The 25,365-nt window shown below is 37.6% G+C and overlaps 1 protein-coding gene across 1 annotated transcript in view; it reads left to right on the top strand.

The window, feature by feature from the left end:
• The window catches only part of DACH2 (dachshund family transcription factor 2), a 283,098-nt gene that overhangs the window by 158,701 nt on the left and 99,032 nt on the right, over positions 1 to 25,365 (top strand). Inside the window, exon 4 of the mRNA XM_035541609.2 lies at positions 6,314 to 6,401. Coding sequence (XP_035397502.2) covers positions 6,314 to 6,401 — 88 coding nt within the window. The remainder of the gene's footprint in view (positions 1 to 6,313; positions 6,402 to 25,365) is intronic.

Here is a 25,365-nt window from a genome sequence, read left to right as displayed (position 1 = left end):
TTATTAAATTAAGCAAGGTCACCTTTTCATTTTATTAACAGATTAGGTTTGCCAGATCATGGACTTTGGTTGTGAAAAATGTGGATGAACCATAGAGTAACATGTCAAGTAGAAAATAAGTTGTAAAAATGTGAAATAATTTCAATACACCTTATAATTTTGTTTTTCACTGGTGCTTAATTACTGTTTTCCGCATTTGCATATTGATTGGATGTGTGTTAATAATAATAATATTTCTAAGTGGATTATCTCTCCTGACTGGTGGAATCTTGATCTAATATTTGCATAAAGGGAAGAGAATATTCTTTTCCACAGTAATATAAAATACTGTTCTTTTGACATACAGTATGCAATCATTACTTTGAAAGGTTAGCTATAAATAATAACCAGTGAAACTGGTCATGTGCTTAAAGATGAGCACATATATTGCATTTACCAGTCTGACCCCCGTTCAGCAAGGCAGGAATAAAACTAACATCATGTCACCCAAGTTTCTCATATGCCTTTCAAAATCTCTCTGTGTATGTTATAGCCTTTATATAGATATATGAAAAGGAAAATTATATTTAAAAGGTGTTACATGAATTTAACACATTGCTGTAATTGTTTATAAATAATTTCATAGTCATGTCTAATTAAGACAGAAAATGTCATTTATATTTCCAGTCTCTAGGAATTACTTTTTTTTTTTTTCCCCTGTATTTGCATCTGTCAAAAATAAGTTTTTTTAAAAAAAGGTAAAAGTAATGCATAAGTTTTTTGCTGGTATATGTAACAGAAGTAAGAGAACATCCCATTAGCAGCCCCAAACTTTCAGTAAATAAAGGAGTTAATGGGATAGATTATTTGCATATTGTATGTATGGTTTCAAATGAAAACACACTAACGTACAGATGCTGTTTAACCTCTCTATCATTAACAGCTCAGTAGTTCGGCACACATATGCAGAAAACGCTGTTCTTGCTACTCACGGCATGCAGGCGGGGTGCAGCAGAGTGCAGTTGACTTGGCCCTGGCAATCATAGAGCAGGTGACTTGATTACACTGAAATCAGGCAGAAAATGTCCTCTTCTGGCCACTCGAGTGAATCAGTCAAATTATCGAGTGGCAAAACTAATTCTATGCCTTGGGCCATCAGAGCTGCCACTTCCTATAAGTCAAGCCTTCACTTAGTGTGAAATTGTTTTTTATTTTATTCTCTTTCATTTATTATGCTTATTTCAGCTAATCCACTTAGTGAACGTGAGTTACCCAGCATACCAGAGCTCTTTCAGATGTGCAGCCTTCTCATGCTTTAGTGGTGAAATACGAGGACTGCTCTCCTTTTAAGGAACTCCCAACCCTGTTATGACCCATACAGTTAAAAGGAATATTTCACTTTTTCAGATGAGACTCAAATGTGGAGAAGAGTTTAATGTGATGTAAAATTAACTAAAAGTGCTTATAGCTGAGCTTTCTTTTATAATTCAGGTGGCTCATTTTTAAGAACTAGAAACATACACTATGAATTGTGGGCCATTAAGTATCATTTAATTTGAAGAAGCTTAACCAGACAATTCAAAAACATGGAACGTTGTTTACAGCATTACAATATTGCCTTAAATTCTGCAAGAAAGAAAGCTATGATCTGCTTCAAGTGCTCATACAGGTGATATACCCCGGGCACTACTTGTGTATGTAATTTTGTCCAAATGGCAATCTCTCATTTGACTGTGCCCTCTAGTACACAGCATTAATATCTTCCAGTAAAAGAAGAGCAAGACATATGGAGTCTTTTATTTCAAGCAAAGAAAAATCGAAAAGAATAATGAGAATAAAGTAAAATGCCCATGGTGATGGGCAAGGGAAGTTAGAGGGGAGTTCCTACGGCAGACTGTGTCAGAACAGAAAAACAGAAGTAACCAGAAGGTGTCTCCTGTAAAGCATCTAAATACAGGTTTCCTTTGTCCATAAGTTTAAAAATACATACATATGTGCATATTTATACACAAACACATGTATAAAATGTGCGAAAACAAAGAGACATGGTTCAGCAGAAACCAGATACATTGTTTTAACTCATATTCATCCAGTGCTTTGAGCTGATGTATGTTTTGGGCAGATGAGGGGACTTGAAGGGTGGAAGGAGGTAAGCAGAGCCTCAAAAAGAAAAGTTGAAAGGATCATACTGTGATTAAGATGGATGCATTGCTGACAATGTCAGACCAACAGCTGCTAAATCTAGGAGACACTTGAAAGAGTCTCTCTATTTTGTTATATATGGAAGTCAATAGGTTATTTGGGCTAAGAACACCCTATTATTCAAATTTAGCTGACCCAGAAAGCCATGCCATCTTTCAATGGCAATTCAGAGGGCTTTGCCATTTAGATAGTGATTTCGGTATTTCCTAGCACAAAAGTGTTCTGTGTAGTCTCATATGACATATGGATATATTGATCTCTCTTTTTTTTTTTTCCTGAAATGTATTAACTTAGTCTGTATAAGGCTTCAGAAAGCTATTTCGTGCTTGCAGCTGGTTAGATTGTTGAACACTTGTCATCAGAATCTCCTTTTTAAACCTTAAAACCAAAATAGAAATGAACCAAAGTTGTTTTTGCCTTCCTGTTTTGGAGCTTCTTCATTACCATTTTTAGTTACAGGTAATATTTCTTCGTAGTAGTTTATTAATCCTATATATTGTCTGAGTCCTAATCCTACTTAGAATTTGTATTCTTTGATGGAATGTCTTCAGTGTACATTGTGCATAGGAAAACATCCCGAGAATAGGTTTTTTTGCTCATTGATATGACCATGTCCTTCCTTTTCTGATGTGTCTCTCTTGATCTCCATTTCTCATTGCATCATATTACTCTGCCTTTCCTCTTTATTTTTTTGTCCTTGACTTTTATGTCTACACTACAATTTGTGTTGACCTTGAGGTTGCCCTCAATTAGCTGAGCCATTTCAGTAGCATGGCCCACACCAAAATCCTCTGCAACGTGCTTCTTATTTGAAAAGCAGAGCATCCTAGAAACTGTTCTGTGACCATTTTTCTTTTCCTTGCAAGTTAGTGTTTATTTCCAGGCAATAAAGAGAAGGAGTGATACACAAGAGATAGAAATCAGAAGCAATAAATCATAGGAGCACTTCTGGTAGGTTTCCTGTGCTCATGCCTGCAGTGTCTGTGCCATCTGCAAAAAGAGGAGGATTAGGAAAGGTTTGGATGAGAGAGATAAATCTTATCCCTGAAAGTTCAACAAACCTCTCAGGATCCAAAAGATGGCTGCCAGGGATCAAGCACAGGAATTTGACAAATAATGGGCAGAGAGCAGGTTAGGCAGCCTTCGTGTTTGACCTTAGATATGGCAGGTATTAGAGCGGCTGGACTTAGCGCATTCAGGGTTTCTGACAGAAACCCCCAAACCCTGTTTGTGCGAGTTCTCCTACAGCTACGCATGGTTGCATGCCATACCCTGTGTATGGAAGGCTGTGTTGGCCAGTTTTCCTTCAATGTCCCTGTTCTGCTTTGGAATTTATTCTATGGTCTGACTTCTGCACTGGCAGCAGAAAACCTTGGTATCTAATGGCTAGGTGGGAAGTGTATTTGGCTTGTGGCCAGACGGAGATGAGGACAGTTTGTGTTGTCATCATAAAAGACATGGTCATAGAGCAACCATGGTCAAAATGTGTGTTTATGTAGCAGCTCTCAAGGCTTTCTGTGCTGATACAATAAAAATAATAAGATAGAAGTGGTTTACTAGATAGAAAATTACTACTTAGTTTTAAGATTTGCTACCTCTGTATTTTTAAATGCTAAAGTAATTAGCCACTTTGTTAATAGGTCTGCTAACTAGTTTTGGTAGTGAGCTAGTTTTGTTTGTTTTCTTGTTTTCTAGCCCAAGAAGGTCATACTGGTCTTTAAAAGAATGGGTGAACTGTGACACGTACTGTTATCACTCACATGCCACATGAATTTTTGCTAGATGACAGTCAGTGATATAACTCCCATGCTTGTATCTTCTGCATCACCAAATTCTCCTTCTATACCTCTCCTGTGAAATAACAAGTGGCAATTTTGCAGTGGATTTTGTGGGATGCCATTCAATTGCAATCAATAGCTTGGTGAAATCATTTTTCACAAATATCAGCTAAGGGGCTACAGGCATCTCTTTCAGAATGTGCTCAGAAAAAAATAAAGTTGCTTCAGCCACATTTTTTTTTCTGCAACTGTATGCAGTTTTTATATTTGATTTCATAGAATCAAAGAGGTTGCTTTCTCATAAATCAATGGTCAAGACTGGTAGTCTGCAGTGGCTGATGCTGGTGGCTGGACATGGACAGAGCGTGGAAGTGAAGTGTGAAGGATGGAGCAGGGACTTGATGCATGTTCTGATTTTCCAGTCCACAGTATTTCCTCTTTTATATAGCATCATGTGAGAAGGGGACAGCTTGGCTATAGTAACAGTTTTAATCTAGATCTTTCGTATCCACTGATGGTTATCTGAAGGAAGGTTACGCTGATTAGTTCATTTTCTAGTAGAGGGGGTGGAAATGACTGCGCGTCTTCAAACAGGAGGACCTGCGGATGCATAAAAGTTTCCTTGTGTTACCACTGCCTCCAACTACCATTTGTCTCTTACATGCACATGGAAGTACACACGGGGTGCTTTTTCCCCCATATTTAGAGAATTCTTTTTTCCCTGTATAATTTCCTTCATTCTTTGTTGAGAATTTTATTTGTGAGAATTAGCTGTGTAATGTATATATTAATCAGGTTAGTTTCTGCTTTCTCCTTTTGCTAGGAATGCGTTGCTTCTTAGTTTAATTATTTCTGATTTACAGCGAATAATATCTATGAGCAAAAGGTTATATAAATATCTTCCCAAGCTTAGTCTTGATTTTGCTTAGTGAGTGAAGGAAGATAAAAGGCAACATCTTTCCCAGGGCTCTTAAACATTAGAACTTGAACCTAATTAAGGGATTTGACTTTGTTTGTTTGTTTGTTTGTTTGTTCAAATCATTTTAAGAATTGAGAGATGCTTAAGGCACCCCTAGTGGGACGTGCATGGGTCCTGGCATGAGAATAGGTCTGGGGACTAACTCAGGGCCTTCTGGCGTCCAGTCTCCATTGTACCATTTTGCTGCATGTGACGATCAACTTCTTACTTCCCCTCCTCTAAAATGATGCCAACAGTTGGCTTGTATCATGTGGGGAGCGAGGAGGTTGATCAGCCAAGATCTACGAGTTATTTTGTTGATGGAAAATGTGTATAGTTCAGTAAGGCCATGGTTATTAGTCGTGTCTTTAAACAATCGTGCACTCAATTTCGGGGCATTCTGCCTGCATGAGAATAGTGAGAGCAGACTTTTATGTTGAAATTGTGGTGAACTATTGTAGATTAATTTTAATTACAGTCCATCAACATTTGCATTCTATTTGGGATGGCAGTTCCAGTAAGCTTTTTAAAAATGTGGTGGTACAAATGGAAAAGTTTCGGCAAATATTAAATGTAACAATGAAGACTTTTGTTCCTCATTAAACCATTTCTTGATGTTTCCCGATAGATTTTCATCTAAACACTTGCTAATCCCAGAGCTCTGACAGGCAAGGCCTGCTGAATTAGGCCAACCACTGCTACAAATAGCTACTGCACATGAAACAGTAATCATTGCTTTCCAGTCTATTATTAGATTAACTTCATCGGGATTGCTTTTTTCTCCTGTGAGTTGATGCATAAATGACATGCTTTACCCTCCAATAAATCTAACAGCAGAGTGGCTATGACATGATGTTCATACCCCTTAGTCCCATGACAGATTATTTTTGATTGCTGCAGAAGTTTACAGCAGCTTGAAACCATTAGAATTTAAAGGCATCATTGAAATTTTACAGCGTACCTGACTCAGACACAACAGAGCTAGTACTGAGCTAAGTTGGGAGGTATTGGCTCCGCGTTGCGATGACTTGTCACAGGGAGTCTTAGTTACACTGATTCCCAGCTGTCCTTCAGAGGAGGTGGATACTCACACGGTGCTGCACCTTTGCTATCATACCTTGGAGAATGCAGGCTCGTGCACATAATATTCCTGCGCTTCAAACTGCAACCTAGAGACAGTCGCAACTGTTAAACGTGTGAAGACAATGTTATACGCAGACAGTGCTCGCACTTACATGGAGGAACTTACAGAAGCCCTTTTGAACTTTTGTTGCTTGTTAACCTTTATTAGAACTCTTATACTGCTGATCACTTTTCTTCCATGTAGCAGTAAATAGAAGTTTGTACTGTTAGAAAGGATGAAATTAAGTGTTAATAACATACGTGCTTTTAATAGTGTTCTTTTTTTCCAGATGTAAGAACTTTGTTTTTTCCTGATGAAACCCAGATAAAGTTTGCAAAGCTCAAGGCTCTTCAAATCCAAGGTGTTTACTACTATTAATATCTCATGTGAATGAATGTCTGTATTTGGTTCTGGCTTTAAATTGTGTTTATCCATTATTTCATGGAGGTGTGTAAATTTGCTGCTTTTAGATATATGGCAAACAACTGTAAAACTGCTGTCCATGTTAGTAAGAAGATGCACTGATTTCCATTGATGTGTGTTTGTACACACCCAATAAACATCACATCAAACTGGTCCCTGCAGATTTCCATAAATCTCTCAGTAGATTTCTATTCTATTCTATGCAGTTACTAAAAAAAACACTTTATTTAAAAAATAATTTATTATTTTTTATCTTTAGCGCCGGTTTTATATGCTAAACAAAGTGACTGAACCTGCTTGTGTTCTTAACCTATGTCTGTAATAGATATGTCCAGCAGATTCAGGTTGATGAATCTGGTATCAGGTAGAGAGCTAGCCTTAACACAGATCTACTGTAGCCTCATGGTATTTTTGTATCTGACTAATATACTTTGTAAATAATGGCATAATAGGGAATAAAATATGAGGATAGTGTGAACGATATATGTTCTTGATAGCTAAATGTGATATTCTCCAAAGAAAGCATTAAGATATTTGTTCTAATTTTCTTTAAAACAAACAGAACAGAACAAAACACGTGTTTAGTAGTTGCACAGATTGAGTCCCTTACCAAGCTGACTTTGGGAATTAGTCCTCAGTTTTGCATATAGTAGTCACAAGCCAACTTTTCTGAGTACTCTTTAGAATAGCAGTCCTTTTCAGGAGAAAACTGAACAGGAAGCAACGAACAGATTTTTTTGTGGAATGCTCAAGCTCCCCATTTTTATGTAGCAGTGTGCTTATGATACACTCTCTTTGGAAATAAGACTGATTTTATTAGTGTAAAATATTTATTCCTAAAGCGGTGAATTATAATGTAAAAAATACTGGAAAGGCATTTGGAATTTCTAAATACAAACTTTTCCTACAGAACCTTGAGCATTAAAAGCTTTGCTCATTAAGTCAGGGAAGAGAATTAATACCTTCTGTACCCAAGCACATATTACATTTGGTCTTATTAGAACATGCTGCAATTTGATCTCAGGTATTCACAGCATGCTTTGAATAGGCTGTGAGTCTGAGCTCTGTGATACTGTTCATATGTGTATCTGAATACCTGACTCAAATACCTAACTTAAATTTCGTTGTGGTTGGTATACCCAGTGTTGTTACAGTAGTAGACAAGGCCAAGTGGTTTTTATGGTACTGGGCTTGCCTCTAATACATGACCTCTTTTCTTTCTCTCCATATGGGCATTTCTACTTATTTTGAGATCTTTAGTTTTCTAAATGATGATGAAATTATAATCAATTAGGGTCTGTGTCACAAAACCTTCTGTACATGAAATAAAAGGTGCTGACAATACCATATCATTTCAGAATTAGGCCATTCTTCTTCTGACCTGTAAGAGCCAAAATTGAAGGGAACTGAGGATTAATCTGTTGTTTATATCCATATGTAACCATGCAGCATATGGATTAGATCTTCTCTGCACCTGTAGTATAACATTTTCCTCATGCTACAGCGTAATACCTTAACTAAAACCACGGAAGCTTTCTAATGACTTCAAAGAAATCAAAAACCACATTCAGGTTGAAAGCATTTTATTGTTTGTAATTTTTAGCTTAGTGCATATTAAATGTAATAACTGATGAGTTTAGTAGAATAATCACTATTACCATATGCAAGAAACATGCTTCATAAGTTATATAAGTCTTTAAGAACTGTTAACTTTTATAGAATTTGCTGCAACAAATCATTCTGGGAATATCTTATACTTGTGTTTTCAATTGAGGTTCCAGCATTTGGTTGAAGTCTATTCTGTACTTCTATCATCTCATAATTCCCTCCAGAGAAAAGAGAGAACAATCTTCATGTTGGGAGGGAGGATGAGGGAATGATAATTGAAACCATGTAATAAAAAGGTAATTTAGCAAAACTATTAGTTTTAGTTGTTGTTGTGGTGTTTGTTGTTGGTGTTTTTTTGTTATTTTTTTCTTTTTACTATTTTAAGCCCATTATTTTTAAAATTACTTTTGTATTAAAAAGGCTTTAAAACTACAGTGGATGTCAGCACATTACATCTTCTCATTTTCCTTTGCATGAATAGTAAAATCTTTATAAATTGTGAACTAAAATTAATGCAATAAACTTCAGCTGAACATTTTAAGGTTTCTGTTCGAATTGAAAAAAGCATGTTGTAGACTTTTAAAGTATCATTTAATGGTTTCCAACATTGACCACACCTCGAGTGCAGTACAGGAAGAAAGTGCTGATGGAGAAAAACAAAAACCAAGACCAAACGTTAATTAGTATTGTATGATTTACAGCTGTGTTTACAGCAGTAATACAGTTATTAACACTCAGATCTATTGCTAGATCATAGTTCTCCATCCAATAAAGAGCCATTATCAGCTACAACTTTTATCAGCCTGGACAGCCAGTGCGTTGCACCAGTTCAGCATGTAGGGCTACTTGGAGAAATAGATTACGGGCTTGGCCCAGGTAACATTTCTTGCTAGGTCACTTTTAAGCTGAATTGGTTTCTTGCCTGGTTCCTAGAACCGCCTCACAAACTGGGGCTTTGCATTACATCGGTAACGCAGGGAACTCGGCGAACAGAGAAGGCGGCGGTGAGACCGGAGCAGGAGAGCATGCTGCTGCTGCACAGGTGCTCCTAGCTTTAGGCAAATAACGTGTGGTTGGCTTGGTTGTGGTTTTGGCTTTTGGGTGAATTCTCTCCCACCTATGTATTGTGACTTCAGTGTGCTGGTGGACTGTGAATGAATGCTCAACAGGAGTTGCCTTCCCCCTAGCCATCCTCCAGATTCTCCTCAGGGTTGTCTTCTGTGTGGTATCTTCATCAATAACTTGAATGATGCTCTAATGTCTGCTTCCAGCATGTGCAGATTGACAGCAACTGCGAACTTGGGAAGGGAGGTTCAGAATTCAAAATGATCGTGATAAATTGAAGAGGTGACTTGAGACTGGTAAGATGAAATTCAATAAAGGTAACTACAGAATGTGGCGGCTAGGAAGGAGAAATGTGCATAAGTACAGACTGCAGTATACCTGGCCAGGAAACCAAAAGAGGAAAAAGAATCTGTAGGTTAAAATGGATTGCAAATGGAATTGGTTGCTTGTGTGGTGTTGGTTTGGGTTTTTTTTTGGTTGGTTGTTTTTTCTAAACAGTTAGTTCTTACTCTGGGTGTATTAATAGTGTGTGTCTATGCTGGTATGTGTGTTTCAAGGGAAGCCTGTGCTGTAATACTGGGTATAGATAGAGCTGAGCATCTTTTTTTTTTTTTTTTTCAGTCCCTGAGCTAGAAGCGACATTTCCTTTAGTTTCTGAAGCAATACTGAGGCTTAAGTACTATTTACCCTTTCTAGTGCATCTCTGTTGTTAAGAGACGGCAAACTCTGAATATGCCTTCGTTTTTCTTAACTTCAGTTGAAAACCTCTGCAATGTAGCCATTTGGCCATAAATCAAAAAATAACCAAAGGGTATTAATTAAAGGACATGCAATATCAAATCTGTTATCTATTTGTCTCTAATTAAACTAATTGTTTCTAATGGAAGAAAAATGTTCTTTTAAAGTATTCATCATCTTATCTATAATTTCCATGAGTTTTATGATTTTCAGGAAATCTAACATCAACTTAAAAGCATAAATGACTGTAGCAACAAATTTAGAAGCTATCAGTAAATCCAGGATATTGTTATATAAACAATGTATTTTCTTATACGTATATTAATATAAATAGAACAGCTGCTTATAGCAAAAAAAAATATTATTAACAACTGAATTCTAAAGTACTAAAATTCATTAAAACTGATTCCTGACATTTCTGACTTGAAGACTAGGCCTCAGCAAGGCATAAAATGCATTAGTGCCATTTCTCAAAGCGCTTAAAAGATTTCTGAAAACATAGGTAAAAGGTTTCCATTCACAGATCTTTTGTTAAACTGAATTACGAGATAAAAAATCAGGAAATTCATATGGCAAATTGAATGATCTGATCTTTGAATTTACTTTATTCTGTAGATCAATACAAATATATATTTAAAGCTACCAAATAATTGGTGATCATGAAATCCTTTTGTATCACTGTGTGATGCTTTAACCAGCTTTTTGCTCAGTTACATTTTAAAGTGATGCTGGGACTTGTGAAACTGTTAAGTAGTTTACTGCATGTTTACATCTGTGAATTCCTGTCCATATCAGATGCCAAGGTAAACAGATACAAACCCTGTGGAGTTTGCTCTCGTTTTGAGGGTGAGGTACTTTTTTGCAGCTGTCTTCGCATTTCAATTGATCTCCATTAGGCTTTTGAAAACCAGTAACAATTGGGGTCATGGCACAAAGTAAGAATTTTTTTGCTGCAGTGGTCAATGTTTACAGGAAATGGTGAAACATGATGTCTAATCCTGTTAAGTATTATCATGTTCCCACCCCGTTTGACTTTGGGGGCATGTAAGAACCTCGTGGGCTCATGTCTTGATGACCCAGTCTCGAGGTTAAGTTGAAGAATATCCTGATTGTAAAGATCGGAATCTGTGTTGCCTAGAAGTGGGAGGTCCAGTTTTGTTTTCACATATGCTCTAAATTTTACAAGAAAATATATATGCTTTGTAAGGGTTTGGAAAAAAAAGGTTGGCAACTCTGCCAATTTTTCTCCAACTCTTGGAATTTTGGGCTGAAATTAAGTTTAACTCTCTGTATTTGATTGTCTACATACCACTCTTTTATATAAAAGTCCAGAAGCAAGAGCAGCTTCCGTTACGTGCTAGCAAGCACTGTGAAAGGTTCACAGACCTGGAGCTTATGAGCTTGGTCGCAGTCTGTTTTCTCGGTGGGTCATTAGAAGTTAATGGGTGTATCTGCATGCAGTCCTCATTACCGCCTGCCCTCCTACGGAGAGCAGTGGTCCCCTCTCTTGTCCCCAGGCTGAGTGGCTAGGGTCACTCTTTCATAACCCATTTCAGTCAAGTTAGTTTAACAGTTTAACATGTTTTTAGATAAGTTACAGAGCAACCGCAGAAGTACCACAACTGACACATCCGATGACAATGTCATACAGAAGTTGATATGTACCTGATGGGTATCAAGGTGGGTACTTCCCCAGCCAGAAACACTGAGGCTGGAAATTTAAGCTCTAAGTTTTAAAACCAGTCTGTACTCTCCAGTTTGGGTGTATTTGAGTGCGGCTGTGTTGCCCTTGTTGCACTTGTGGGGTTGCATGTTTCCCGACAGTGGGTACCCAGTCCTGCTTGTGCTGCCCTTTGCTGTCTGGGACATCCCACAGGGCAGGTAGAACCTTCCAGCACTTTACAAACATCAGAAAACAGCAAACTACAGTAAATGAGCTGCCATAGATTCAGCCAATACATAACAAATTAAATGATCTGTAGCAATTTATTGTAGTGGATTAATTGTTTTGCATTTCTTTTTAAAAAAAATAAATCTTCTGGTGACTTCGTGCCATCTGGTAGGCTTGCCATTGACACAGCAGTCCCAGGCTAGAAAATACAGTGTATTTAAGGCAAGTTTTGCCCTGTTAAAAGATCTAAACTCTTCACGTTTTAAATCTGAAGAGTCAGAGACGTGCTCAGCTAGGGTACGCAAAACTTACGGACATTTTTCTCTCATCCGTTCACACAGAGCGCAGCGCTCCATATGCCTTCACCTAACTGCAAAAGGCATGGCGTGTTCTGTCTTCCCCGAACATGCTGTCCTTCCCTTTTCTAAGCATGCCAGTGGGTGGGTGGGCGAGCATACAAGCATGCATGTCTGTGCTTGGGCGCGTGTGTAAGCACACGCAAGTCGCAGCAGCATTGACACAGCTTTTCTGTTTGCTATCACTTCTAAATGCTGGGATTACCTGGGCGATTGTTTTCTCAGAATGCCGTAATGTAATCTCAAACCTAATACTCCAACAACCATGCACTAATTAAAACTGCAATTATATTTTTGCTCAAACAAAACGACTTAATAAACATTATCACAAACTGTTTACCCTTCCCAAAAACAATTTATGCTCACTAATACAATTTCCCATTAAAACTGCTGCCAGGTAAATTAAAAACTCTTGAAATAGTAAGTAAGTGGGAAATTAATTCAACAGTTTAATCTAGAGCTAATAACAGTTGCAAGCTCAGAAAAAGATTGCTACAGCGGGGAGTTAATTAACAGCTTATTCCCCATTTGATAAAAGTAATCCACTCTAATTCCAGTGTAATTTACCTCAATGTAATATAAAACCACAAGCTGCTTCTGGTGCTAGTAATTATTAGCCTTGTCCTGTAGCCACATTGACAATAAAAGTCAGCAGTATCTTAATAATAAGAGGCAGTCTGCTAAATGCCCACAATTAAAGATGTAACATGAAATCTTGAAACTGCAACAATCATGTATATTGCTAAACAGACTGGAGGTACAATTTCGCTAGAAATAAGCACGTCTAATTGCTGCCCCCAGTTCTAACAACCAGGTGTGCCTTTCATAAACCCAGGTTATTCCACTACAGAAAGTTCTGTCTAATAAATGCACTGGGGAGGCTATAGGATACAGGTTACAAACAGGTCTGCTGGTTGTTTCAACTTCTAGTGAGCCTGTGTGGATTTGGTTTTATTATTTTCTCTGTCATGCAAATTAAATACAAAGTTTGGTACTCTTGACCTGAAATATCATACTGGCACCATAAATTCAGTGTGGCTTTTTTGACCTCAGCTGTGTTGAAGTCTGCTTTCCTTTCTTTTCTCTTCATGAGGTTAAAACCGAGGATCAGATTTTGTATATTCATACATGTATACATACATATATACAAACATCCGTGTATATGAATATATGTAACATGTTTTACTATGCGTTTTCCCAATCGATCCCAGGAGAATACATTCTGATAATTATTTTGATTTGCTTGTGAGCAATCACGACAGCCCACCACTAGGGAGCTCGAGCTGTATTTAAGTATTCCCACGTTCTTAGTTTGGTTTCTGAGTATCTGGTAGACTCCTTGGTCTGCCTGCATGATGTGTTCTTAGCATTTTTCCATTGTCACTGATGTAGGGATGTCATCGTAAGGATAAGTTGGTACACTGTAATCATAATTTAACTTAAGTGCAGGAAATTAAATGACCTACTTTATCATATAAATACTGGTACTTGAAATAAGAAATGTATGGCATTATTTTAACCCATTGGTTATTAACAAGGGGTGAGTGGTTTTGATTTTCTGCTATCGCCTAAAACATTTGTTTACAATATTGATGTATTTGAGAAGGTTCCTTCTGGGGCTTTGATGGGTTTCTCACAAATAAAACTTTTGCCTGCTGGGATGTGCTCCACTGGATAGCAATTGCAAACAACTACAACAGAGGTTTTAATTGTGGAGATTTTTAATTATTCTAACCAGAGAAAGAATTAACTTTAAAGGCTAACATTGAAAATACAAAGGTTCGAGTACTGTGTGCTCACACCTTTGTAAATGTGTCAGAGTTGGTGACAAAAATGAAGACAGTGACCATAGCCATAGTTCAGCTACAGATACTGTATTCCTTCCCACATGTTCTTCAAGAAGCTGGAATTTCCTCGGTCTAGTGCAGAGGCAGATGGATGTTTAGAACTGAATTATGCTTTTAGAATGCATGAGATATGGTAGGGGACTCTGCATATTCAGCAGCATTCATGGGAGATCCACCTCAGACAAACTGAAAGTGAATAGAAAGCAAGTATTTGAGGCCTCTGTGGGGAGCCTAGAGGGTGTATAAACTCCCATCCTAAAACTACTGTAATGCAATACATCTTTATTCATACTCTTTTTGTCAAAAATATGCTTAATTACTATGAAGGTGATTAAGGCACTAAAACACCTGCCCTATGAAGATAGGCAGAGAGTGCTGGGACTCTTCAGCCTTGAGTAGCAAAGGTTCAAGTGGGCATCTCAGCCATGTGGGAAAACAGGTGGTGGGGGAGTAAAAAAGACAGCCAGGTTCCTCTTGGTGCTGCACAGTGAACTGGGGGTGGGGGGGGTGTTGACATACACAATCTTCAGAGATCCTTTCCAACCCTCTCTGTTTTCTGATACTTCATAATGCACTGGAATTTCTCCTTAATCTAGTGAAAATTTGTTGTTTTGAGGTTCTTCTTTCAGGCATTTTCCATCAAATAAGACAAGGTAAGAGCTGTTAACTGAATGAAATATGATAGCGAGGAGTAGATTGAATGTGTGAAATGATCATTTTTTCTCTGTGAAAGCAGTAATACGGACTCTTAAGAGAAACTGTTGGTGTCTGACTATAACTACGCTTAAGCTATGCTACCCAATCTCACTTCATTTATGTACACACGTGTATTTTGTCTATACACAAAATCCCTAGTATAAGTGAAGTGATCCTTAAAATTCTGTAGGTCAAGGATTGAAGTCCAATCTTTGCAGATGCTCAAACTAGATAGACCTAGAAATGAATTAGCACACCTCATCAGCTGCTCATCCTTGCTAATGCAGTCCTCCATGCTTTCATTGCAGTCATTGTTTCCGTGCTTATGTGAGCCATAGCAGAGTTGGGGCAGACTTTGAGCAATTCTAGTACAGCAGCTTGATCTGAATTAAGATTTCAGCTAGATTGTGTGGGGAATAATTCTGAAGGGCTGAGTACTGCTGGGAAGACTCAGGGTGTTGCCTTGTGTGTCTGACAGTGGAGAGCTGAAGGGAGGAAGCAGGCTCCCAAGCCGTGGGTGCTGCCTGTTGTGCAGAGATGGCCAAAAGCGTCGTGTGTCCACTTCAGAAATGTTGTAATTTACAGGTTGATGGATTAAAATAAACGGACCCTAAAAGAGCTGTTGTGGTTGATAATCCTCCAGTAGTACCAGCTCTCCTTTTCACTAACTGCTGAATCAGGCAAGTTAGCGCAGGACGAGAAGTGCCCATAGGAATGTGTGAGGTGACAGTGTTAGTATGATTCTGATGCGTTGTAAGAGGAGTCCTATTCTGCATAGGTCTGACATGCTATGGCAAGAGCCCAAGAGGCAGTATCTGCTCAGCAGGAAGGATCTGGTTTCCGCAGGCGGAGGAGCACAGGAGGTGCTCAGGGGCACAGCCCTGGGGATGAGTTTTGGGGCTGAGCGGGCAGCGGGGCTGAGCAGCGCTCCCGGGAGCACCGCTGGGTTGTGCAGGACTCGGCTCAACACCGTGGTGAGAACATGTGCCGCAGCCGTGTCCTCCACACGGGTGCCTGAAGTATGGAACAAGAGCCAAAGAACAAGCCTGTGTACAAAATACAAACATAACGCTTGTTGTTTGCCAGCTGTAGAGTGCAGTCAGTCTCAAGGTAAAGTAAAATAACCTCAAGGACACGACTTAATTTCCATATGAGGCATGGTTAAGCTTGTTAATCGTCAGGGAGAGAGTGAAAAACACAGCTATCAGGGGCACAGGTTTTGACCAGCTCTTCTTGCCTGTTGTAAATGAGCATTTCCAAAGAACAGATGCATTTGGCGATGACATAGACAACTAAAACCAATAAGATATTAGAGAATTTTTTCTTAAGTTTGAATTTCACCAAGATATTTAAAAAACAAACTAATAGCCTGTGTACACAATTTCTGAGTGCAAACAGTGTGTTTAACCTGTGGTACACAGAAATGAAGTTATGCCATATTCTGAAGAGGTCACCATTTTCAGTGGTCCTGACTCTTCCACGAGGAATGCGCTCAGTGGGGTAAATCGGCAGTGCAAGCAGCAGCTCGTGGCCCTGGAGTGCTCCTCGATGGCCTGCTTGAATAAATAGTAAGGTGTTGGAGCACCATCCTGATAATCTGTGTAGGCCACTTCCATAATCTGAGTTAGGAAACTTCATCATGCTATTCCTTTGTAAACCCACAGTTTCTGGCTAAACTAGAACAGTGTCACATCCAGTTAGTAGCACATCTTGTCCCATGCCCCAGTAAATAGTCCCAGTGGGTAATTTATTTGTACTGTTATAAGTTGACCATTTTTCCCAGTTTATGTCAGACTTTCTGCCTGTTGCTGCATATTCATGGCACTTCATCTACATGTTCAAGTGCTCGCTGTTTTTCTTGTTGCCTTTTTCCCCTCCCTCCACCCTGAATTCAGTGAGCTGGTAGCAGATGTACTGAGAGCCCGGGGAAGTGAGGGTCCCTGACAGAGAGAATTAGATCAGTAATTTTTGTAACAGGAGTGATGTGGAAGATAGCTGCAGACAGTGGGGGCAGGCGTAGGGATTGGCGGTGAGAGGGAGGATTTCAAAGTTCCAGGTTCAGGAGAGAACTAGGTGATGCAATTTGTGATTTATATAGGATTTAGGCTCATGTTTACAGTCATATAACTTGTTAGCACATTTTTAGCAAGTCAGTTATGTTCTTCTTCCCAGTTTGTCTGGCCTTTCAGACAAGTTCTATTATGCTAATGTAATTAATATACATTCTAAAAAACAGTATAACAGCAGTTTATTTCAAGATTGTCTACTTTGCTTTTTTAGTTCTGTTTCCCATGCTGCCACTCAACACTTCACAGCTAATGCTAAAAGAGCCTTCTTTTCTGCAATTCTTTCTGGCACGGAAGGGCTTTCCTGTATCTCTTTGCCTCATTGACTCTCCATCTCATTTAAAAATCTTTGCTGAAAATACATCTTTTTCCCCTTGCATGACCCTCATAATTTTTATCTCTCTCTGCTGTTATTTTAGTATGTAATTTTACTTTTAAACTAGCTGATGGCCCTCCATTTGAGAAAGGGCAATCAATAAATTATGTGCTGATTGTGGATATTCTTCATCATATTTTGGTATTTCATTGTCCAGACTGTAACAGTTGATATATATTTTTGTTGTACTTTTTCACCTACTTTAGGGTATCATTATTCTTGGCTTTTAATAATTGAAAGAAAATTCAATCTTTCTCCATCAGGAAAGAGGGAGAATGAAGGAATGAATCTCCACCTGCTAAATATCATTTATATCGGTTAATGGCCTTGCTGAGGAAACACAAGCTTGAGTAAAGTTGATGTGGGTTGAGCAAAGACAGTGAATTGTTTTCTTGAATAATTTTTAGTTTATGTTACTAAATCATCAAGTAGCAGCTTCCAGAGATAGTAAACCTCTATGAAAAACTGGCCAGGAATTTCTGAAATACTTTTGTTTTGGTGAAAATGGAAGCTTTCGGTGAGGGGAACTTATATGGCATCTTTAACAGGAGAGGTTTTTAAGTCCTACCTTGGTGCTTTTCCCAGGGTGTGAAGGAGTGTCTGCATCCTTTGGGATAACTTCAGGGTAACTAGTATTCGAGTGTGCAGACGATGACTAAAATTTACAATTAATAGAAAGTTTGTAGCAGTGAAATCTAGAGGAAAAATAAACTACCTACTGGAATGTGCTCATTCTGACAACACAAAGGTCTGGATATGTAGGTAGGTCCGAATATGTATGTATTATGTTTAAGCATAAATAATACCTTCCTTTAGCATAAATGCTTATATTCTTGTAGTTTAGTTCTGTAATCTTATTATGTGCTAATTAAAAAAAAGATGGGACTGAGCAACTCTTGGCATTTTAGAAAGTTTTTCTGCATTGTTGTATTCTTTCTAAAAGGTGATTAAAACATACATGGTGAGAAAAAGTCTGTCTTACTGCTGTCTTACGTATTTTTTGGATTAATTTGATATTTAATGTCTGCTTATAGTAGATCCACCCACATAGGAGTTTCTTTCCCAGCATTCAGGAATGGTTGGTGCTGGTTGGTCTTCATGCTGTCGCTTGAGAACTAAATTGTAATACGTAAAAAAAGCAGGAACATATTCTTAGTTCATCTCAATGCATGAATCCAATCTCATAAAGATTTTCATTATGGTTTGAGGGATGAGATGTGCATCTTATTCATTTGCTCATACGGATTCTAGCTGCTGACCCATTCATCAAATGCACAAGTCCAGGCCAACGGGAATGATCTCTCCAAGAAAGATAAAGAACAGAAATTTCAAATGGAAGACATTCTTCTTTGTAGTGGCTCACCTCATCTGCCATCAGTTGGAATTGATATTAGCTAGCTTGTCATATGCCACTGTATCTAAGCAATACATAGTATGAGAGTAGCTGGGGAAAAAAAAAGGGCCTGTGTGTAAATATAGCTTATAAAATAAAATTAGGGGAATTGTTTCATGTGTTGTTAAGGGAATGCTGAAATATTTTGTAGAAGCCTTTCAATTATTTCAGTCTAGAAATTTTGGGGGGGTTGGGGTGGGGTGGGTGAAGAGCGAGCAGTAACACATTATTGGCGGTGGAATGTCATCAGGCAGCCAAAACCAAAGAGAGACCACCTTGCAAACTGAAAACGCTGATTGCATTTTGTGCGAAGCCAGTAGCATGAATATGCTTATTTGTTTCTTAGTTTTGGTAAATGGCTTAATTAATGAATATCTCATTGGCTAATGCTATGCCTGCAGCATTACAAGTGAATGTGTTAATGTTTGACCGTTAGAGCACCAAAAACTTTGAAGCTGACACTGAATTTTGTAAATGTAAAACAGCAAGAACTTAATATGATATATTTTCAAGTCCCTAGAAAATTAAAAGATCAGCTTTTACAGCCATGAAAATTATTTACTAACCTTTATATATACTCACCAGTGGATTATATCATGAAACATGGCTATGTATTCAGGGTAGCTCTAATTGTGCCAGATGATTTGGTAAGAAATAACCAGTTCCAGTCTGTTTTGGGCAGGAATCTTTTACATGGAGGACACCTTCTTCAAAGGTTACTTTCCTGGTTAAACAAAAATTACCATATTAAAGATTGCTAAGTTGCATGAAAAGCTCTTTCTTAGAGTTAGTCCCTCTGGTGAAATTGCAATAAAATTTGGTAAGGAATTTCTCAGGAGTAAGCAATGCACTGACTGTGCTGCAGATAACATGCAGGAGGTATGCAGGATTCCTGAGCTCTGGTTCATTACAAATATTTTCTTAGTTACTAATTTCAAAATCCGTGACAGCCATTTTGTTTGTTGATTCCCTTCTTTTTAAGAACATTAACATGAGAAATACTGATAAAACAACTTTCAGTTTTCTGTTTGAGAGTGTGGGCAAGCAAGGGAAAAGAAATTGAACTGTTAAAACTACAACAGTGCTTCTTGCTCAAAATTTAGTTCTGGCTCCCCTGAAGTCTCTTCAAATTGGCAAAAAATATTGTTTGCAAAATCCTAAAAGTAAATAACCAAAATATTTATTTTAATGTGTATTTTTATTAAACTAGACAGCATTATTACTGCCATGGATTAAAGACCTGTAATGTGACTTTAATATTGTTATTAGATGTTAATGTCTTAGGATAGTGCTCTGAAGATGAAATAGTTCTCATTTACTTTTCACCATAATGAATACTAATGTGTCAGGGGACAGTAGGCATCTTTGCCTTCTGTTCAGTTTGGCCAAATAGGAAAGACGAGAACAGAAGACAACAATTAGTCATCTGTGAGTGAATGCAACTGGAAGTTGTGACTAAAGCCAATTGAAATCCAGTTGTACAGATCTCCCTCTCATTTTTCTGTTTTGACTAAATAAAATAAGAACAGACAGTAAGTTGTCCGGTTTCCAAGATTTCTGGTGAGAATTATTCATAATAGATTTGTTATTTCTACAGTGGTTTACAATACCATTTCATCTCGTTATTGGAGATGTTACACTCATCATATTATGAGCTCTTCCACGAAGGGAAAAATAACTCTGCCTGGAGAGAGTTTATTTTCTGCACTCACAATAAGACACTAAATATTTTTGCTCAAAAACAAAAATATTTAATCTTCTGGGCAAAATTAATGTAATGCTATCTTCAGTAAATCTGGGAAGCTATCACAGGTATAATAGAACAAAATCTAATTTTGTTACTCTGTGCATAGGAATATGTGTTTACCCAGGGTTAGAATTGCTCAGGGTCCCTCTTTTTCCTAGCTGCGAGCCTTGTCCACTCTTTGGATCCACAGCAGAGTACCTTAAATGCTGTCTGTAGTAAATAATAATTTGGACGTATGTTAAAATAGTTAAGAGTTAATATTTTTATTTAACTATAAGGGTTTGCTTGTGGCGGCAAAAGTTACGTATGAACTTGGCATGGATGCTTTTTCTTTCTCACTCTGTTTTGGCCTAAAGGGTCTCGCAGATGTCAGGTAGAAGAGCAACCTTCCTCCCTGAGGCTGGCCTGACTCTCAGTCCTACTTCCAGAGGCTTGGCAGCTCTAAAGCTACCAGTCAAATTCAGTGTCTGAAGAATTGGGAAAAGTTTGTGAATGCTGCTTTCGTCACACATACGTCATCATAATGCAGGCGTGTAGTTTATAGAGGTGTTCCTGCTAAGCACCTAAGAACAGTGGTGAAATTCATTGGATGCAGTTATTTTTCATCACCGCAGTTTTGAGTGCTGCTGAATATGGAATATCCTGAAAATCAAATTCAGTTTATATCTAGACATGCATATAGTGGCTGTGAGAGTGTATCTTTTCAGTGTTCTGGATTTCTTCCAGCAGTAAATAAGCAAAATACAGCAGCGTATGATCCTCTGGTTCATATGTTATTTTGGAGGGAAGGGTTCTATTTTCATTGTGGAGAGAGTTAACATTTTATTTTATTGTTTTTGTCGATTACGTTATGTGGTGCAAATTACCTTTTAAGAAGACCGGCATTTCATACGGAGCATTACAGCAGCACAGTAATTCTCTGTCTGCCCTCGCCTGTTAGTGCAAGGTCTGCGCACCGGCAGCGAGACTTGGGCTGAGGTTGGAACCCCGAGAGCCCTGGGCTGCCCTCGTGGAGTGGGTGCTGCTGGTACGGCCTGGATTTAGTTCTGTCGCACCTTTCTGTGCTGCTGTTTCTCTCTGGAAAATTTCCCTGGTTAAAAAGAAAACAAAAGAAAATCTCGTGATCACTTTGGGGCTCTGGCTGTTACTTTTTACAAGGTAGAGTTATTGATGTCTCCATACCATATGGTGTGATCCCGCGATGCCTCTTATACAATCTGATATATAAGCATATATCTCAATAGTTCAATATTCGTAATATAAATCTCTCTTTTGATATGTTCCAACAGATAAGGCTGGACCTTATACATGGTTACCAAGGACAAAATTAATCAGCTACTATTTTAGTTAATTTTTGCCGTATATTCTTGTGTATTTTACTTGGTAGAAGTTCTTTTTTCATCCATAAATACACTCATGTTTTTTAAAATACATAATGATTTTCTTGCATAGAACCAGACACAGAGGATTGTGAAGAGTGTGTTTGCTTTTTTCATTATTTAAGAAGCAGGATGTTTTTGAAACTTGAGACCAACAGCACAACAGTTGGAACTCAAAACTGTAACTCCAAGTTACAGCTGGTAACTTCGTTTATCATACATCTGAAATATTTTTTGGTATTTAATTAAGTAGTATAATTCCCCTATTTCTGTGGTCATTGAAGAAGTTACTTAATGGTCTTTTCCAACCTAAATGATTCTATGTTTTTGTATGTGTGCATGTAGTGCTTAGGGACATGGTTTAGTGGTGGACATGGTAGTGTTAGATGATGGTTGGACTTGATGACCGTAAGGGTCTTTTCCAACCTACATGATTCTAATTCTATATATTCCATAAAAAAGTCATCCTTTCTGAACCTGAGCTTTTCTCTTCAGAAATTCCAGTAACAACAAATCCCATACTTGAATCTCCAGGTAAACTATATCTTCTTGAAATGTATAAAAAGTAAGATGTAGATTTTTGCTGCTGGACAGTAACATGGATGAGACCAAGACCTACCGCAGTGATAGCTAAATCTGCTGTATAGTTAATGTTATAAATATCTGTATCCTTCAACAAAAACAAGTGCAACAGAATAGCAAGCGTCCAGCTCCTGAAACAAAGGAAATTATCTATTGAGGTTCTGCAGGCTTCATGTTTTAAGGCTAGAGAAGTAAAGAGTCGTAGTTTCAAGAATAGTAAGTTTTCAATGCCTGAAGAAATGTAACTAAGAAGAGAAACAGGGAATAGATTCCACATTCTTAAACGTCTTTTCCAACCTAAATGATGCTGTGATTTATTTATTTTTTTTCTGATTACTAATCCTTCAGTTGTAAGGCAGGGATTTTATGCATCACGTTTACAACGGGATAGATTAATACTGGCTTGCATTTGAAGTTGGGTAGAATATAAATGATTAAGCTCTGGTTTGGCTGAAGGTGCAAGTCTTTCTGTCGCAACAAACAGAAACAACAGGCACTAAGAAACAAGAAAAGCTTTATTTTTGATGGATGCCAGGGTCTCGCAAGTATATTTAGTACATAAAGGGAGGTGCATACTTGTAATATTTGAGAACAACACAGTTAAAATATTGCTGGGTGCAGGTGTTCTGTACCTGGAAGTGTCAGATCCAAGTTTATTGGGTTTTCTAGTCTGCAGAGATCTTCAGTATCCAGGTGGGTTCAGCAAATCATATGTATTGCCTCAGCAGCAGAAATATCTTATGTAAAGTAATAAATAATATAAAAAGGAGTGACAAACCATGTCCTTAAAAAAAAAAAGACTGTGATATTTTCACTTTTTAAGACATAAACAGTGTAAAGAAGGAATGAATTATTGCTCCATGTGGTTGAATTTGTGGCTAGAATTTGGAGAGCAAATGGCTGAGGCTTCTTGTGCCTTTTTGTTTTAAGTGTCCCTTGAAAAAGGTACTGCGATGAGTAGAGGAGTTCATGGGAAATCTCTTCCTTCCCTGGGTGACTTTTTGGGTTTGTGGTCAGATACGTCTCTTTTAATGATGATAAATACCTGACTTTTTGTTTTCACAATTTCTCAGCTCTTCATAAGTTCTGTACCATTATTATAATGCAGTAATACAACATAATAATACGAAAGTGAGATCAGGAAGGTCTTCACTTGTGTATAATTTCTGTATAGTTCCTAAGGCCAAATGCTTGTATGGTACAGATACAATATCTTCTGTTGTAGTATGTTTTATAATATAAATAATTAATTCTTATCAAAACTTAAAAAATGTAGTTTGAAGCTTGAGGCTGGTGCACTTCCTGTTATCACAGTTGTTTATCACAGGGATGAGCTGGCTGGGCTGATGAAACTCCTTTGTAAGTTTTGACTGTGTAGCCTGCTTAAGTGGTTTATAGGTTTTTGCACTGCTTCTAATGGCTAATGATAATTAATATTTTCTAACAATAGTAGTAATTTAAGCATGCTGCTTTAATTAATGTTATCCCATCTTTTTCCTTAATTAACCAAGTTGTCATAAGCCTGGAAACATTACTACTGAGGAAATTGAAAGTAATAGTTCGTAGATTGTAATCCATTCCTCCCTTACTACTATTTAGTTTCCAAATTTTGATGTCCACTACACTTCTAGGAGGATTATAACTATGAAATAATTCAGTAAAATGGCCTGATACGGGGTCTTGGCTATGGATACAGGAATTTGGGTGTTTTTTTTTTTTTAAATTCCAGTACCTTTCCTCAATAGTCTGCACTTTCCCCTAAAATCTCTCGCTTTGAATACTAGCGGCTCTGACTTAACATCCCTGTTGGATAACAACTCTTAAATTCATCTCGTTAGGGAAGTATAATCTTAAAATTGTTTATACGTATCTAGCATTAGCACCAATAAGTAGGTGTGACCTGACTTTCTTCCAGTAAGAAAGAAGTCTAGCCAAATACTTCAGAAAGGAGAAGTTTTTCCAAATGTCGGTACATGTTAAAGTATTACTGAACTATTAAAACCTCAGGACTTCAACCAATTCATTTTAGTCATGATATTGCCTAAAGTTGAAGTATTTTATAAAAGCTAAACAATGCCAAATGCATTTGGCTGAGATCAAAAGCCAAATCTATTTGTTCTCTTTCATCTTCAGTGTTCCATTTCCTAGGAGTATGACCTTAGTCAAACATCTATTAAAGTTAGCTTTTGATCTTACTCCCTTTTTTAGAAAAAAGAAAAAAAGTCAATCTTTAAAATTTTCTTCCAGAGACAATCACACTATTGTGTTTTAATGTTCCAGTAGTGTGTGAGTAAATAGGATTCTCTGATGTATGTGATAGAACAGTGGTTAAATGGGACAATCATTTTTGTGTCAGAGACAAGAATCAAAAGGAAGCATTCTTCAGAAGCTGTTAACTGGAAAAATCCCCCCAGGTCAGTGGAAACATGTTAACTGGTCAGTGTGCTGCATTTTTTGGTCCTTTGATGAAAATGCCTTGTAATTTGATAACAGGTAGCTGTTCATTTGTAATACAATTTTCTCTTCACCAGTCAAAGCTGCCTACTGATTCATCAGCAAAAAGGTTGATTTTCTTCTCAGGTATGAGAAATTTAGTGGCTTTTTGAAAGAAGTAGGGACAGATAGGAGAGTGGATATTACATCCTATATTTCCTGAATAGAACTGTTAAGATATTTTTGGTCGTATGTAAGTTCCTACAGATAAGGAATTCAGGAACTGTCTCCAATTCACTTCTCCATGTAGGTGAAGTGAGTAGGTCACTGGTTCCTAAAACTATATGGAGGAATAAAATTACAGTTAAGATTTACATTTAACATAGTGAACTGACTTGACTAATGGTCATTTATTAATTCATCCACAATAACTGTCCTATTCAAGCTACTCTCATCAATATAGTGTCACAGTTTTTGAAATCTCAATTAAAGGATATTGTAGAAGAATACTGAAAACATTTATTTAAAAGCGGTATCTACAGAACAAACAAAATGTATCTTTTTATTAAACTATTTTCAAAGGTATCACATATTAAACTTCTGAAACTAGAGTTAAACGCTTACTGGAAACACACTGGAATATTACCTAGGTATGTTTGTAATAATATATGATACTCAATTTCTCAATGTGGGAAAAAGCCTTAAGGTAGACTCTCAGCTCTAAA

This window comes from Cygnus atratus, chromosome 13 (genome assembly GCF_013377495.2).
Source record: "Cygnus atratus isolate AKBS03 ecotype Queensland, Australia chromosome 13, CAtr_DNAZoo_HiC_assembly, whole genome shotgun sequence".
Classification (NCBI taxonomy): Eukaryota; Metazoa; Chordata; class Aves; order Anseriformes; family Anatidae; genus Cygnus; species Cygnus atratus.
This window is presented reverse-complemented; position numbering and strand designations above follow the sequence as displayed.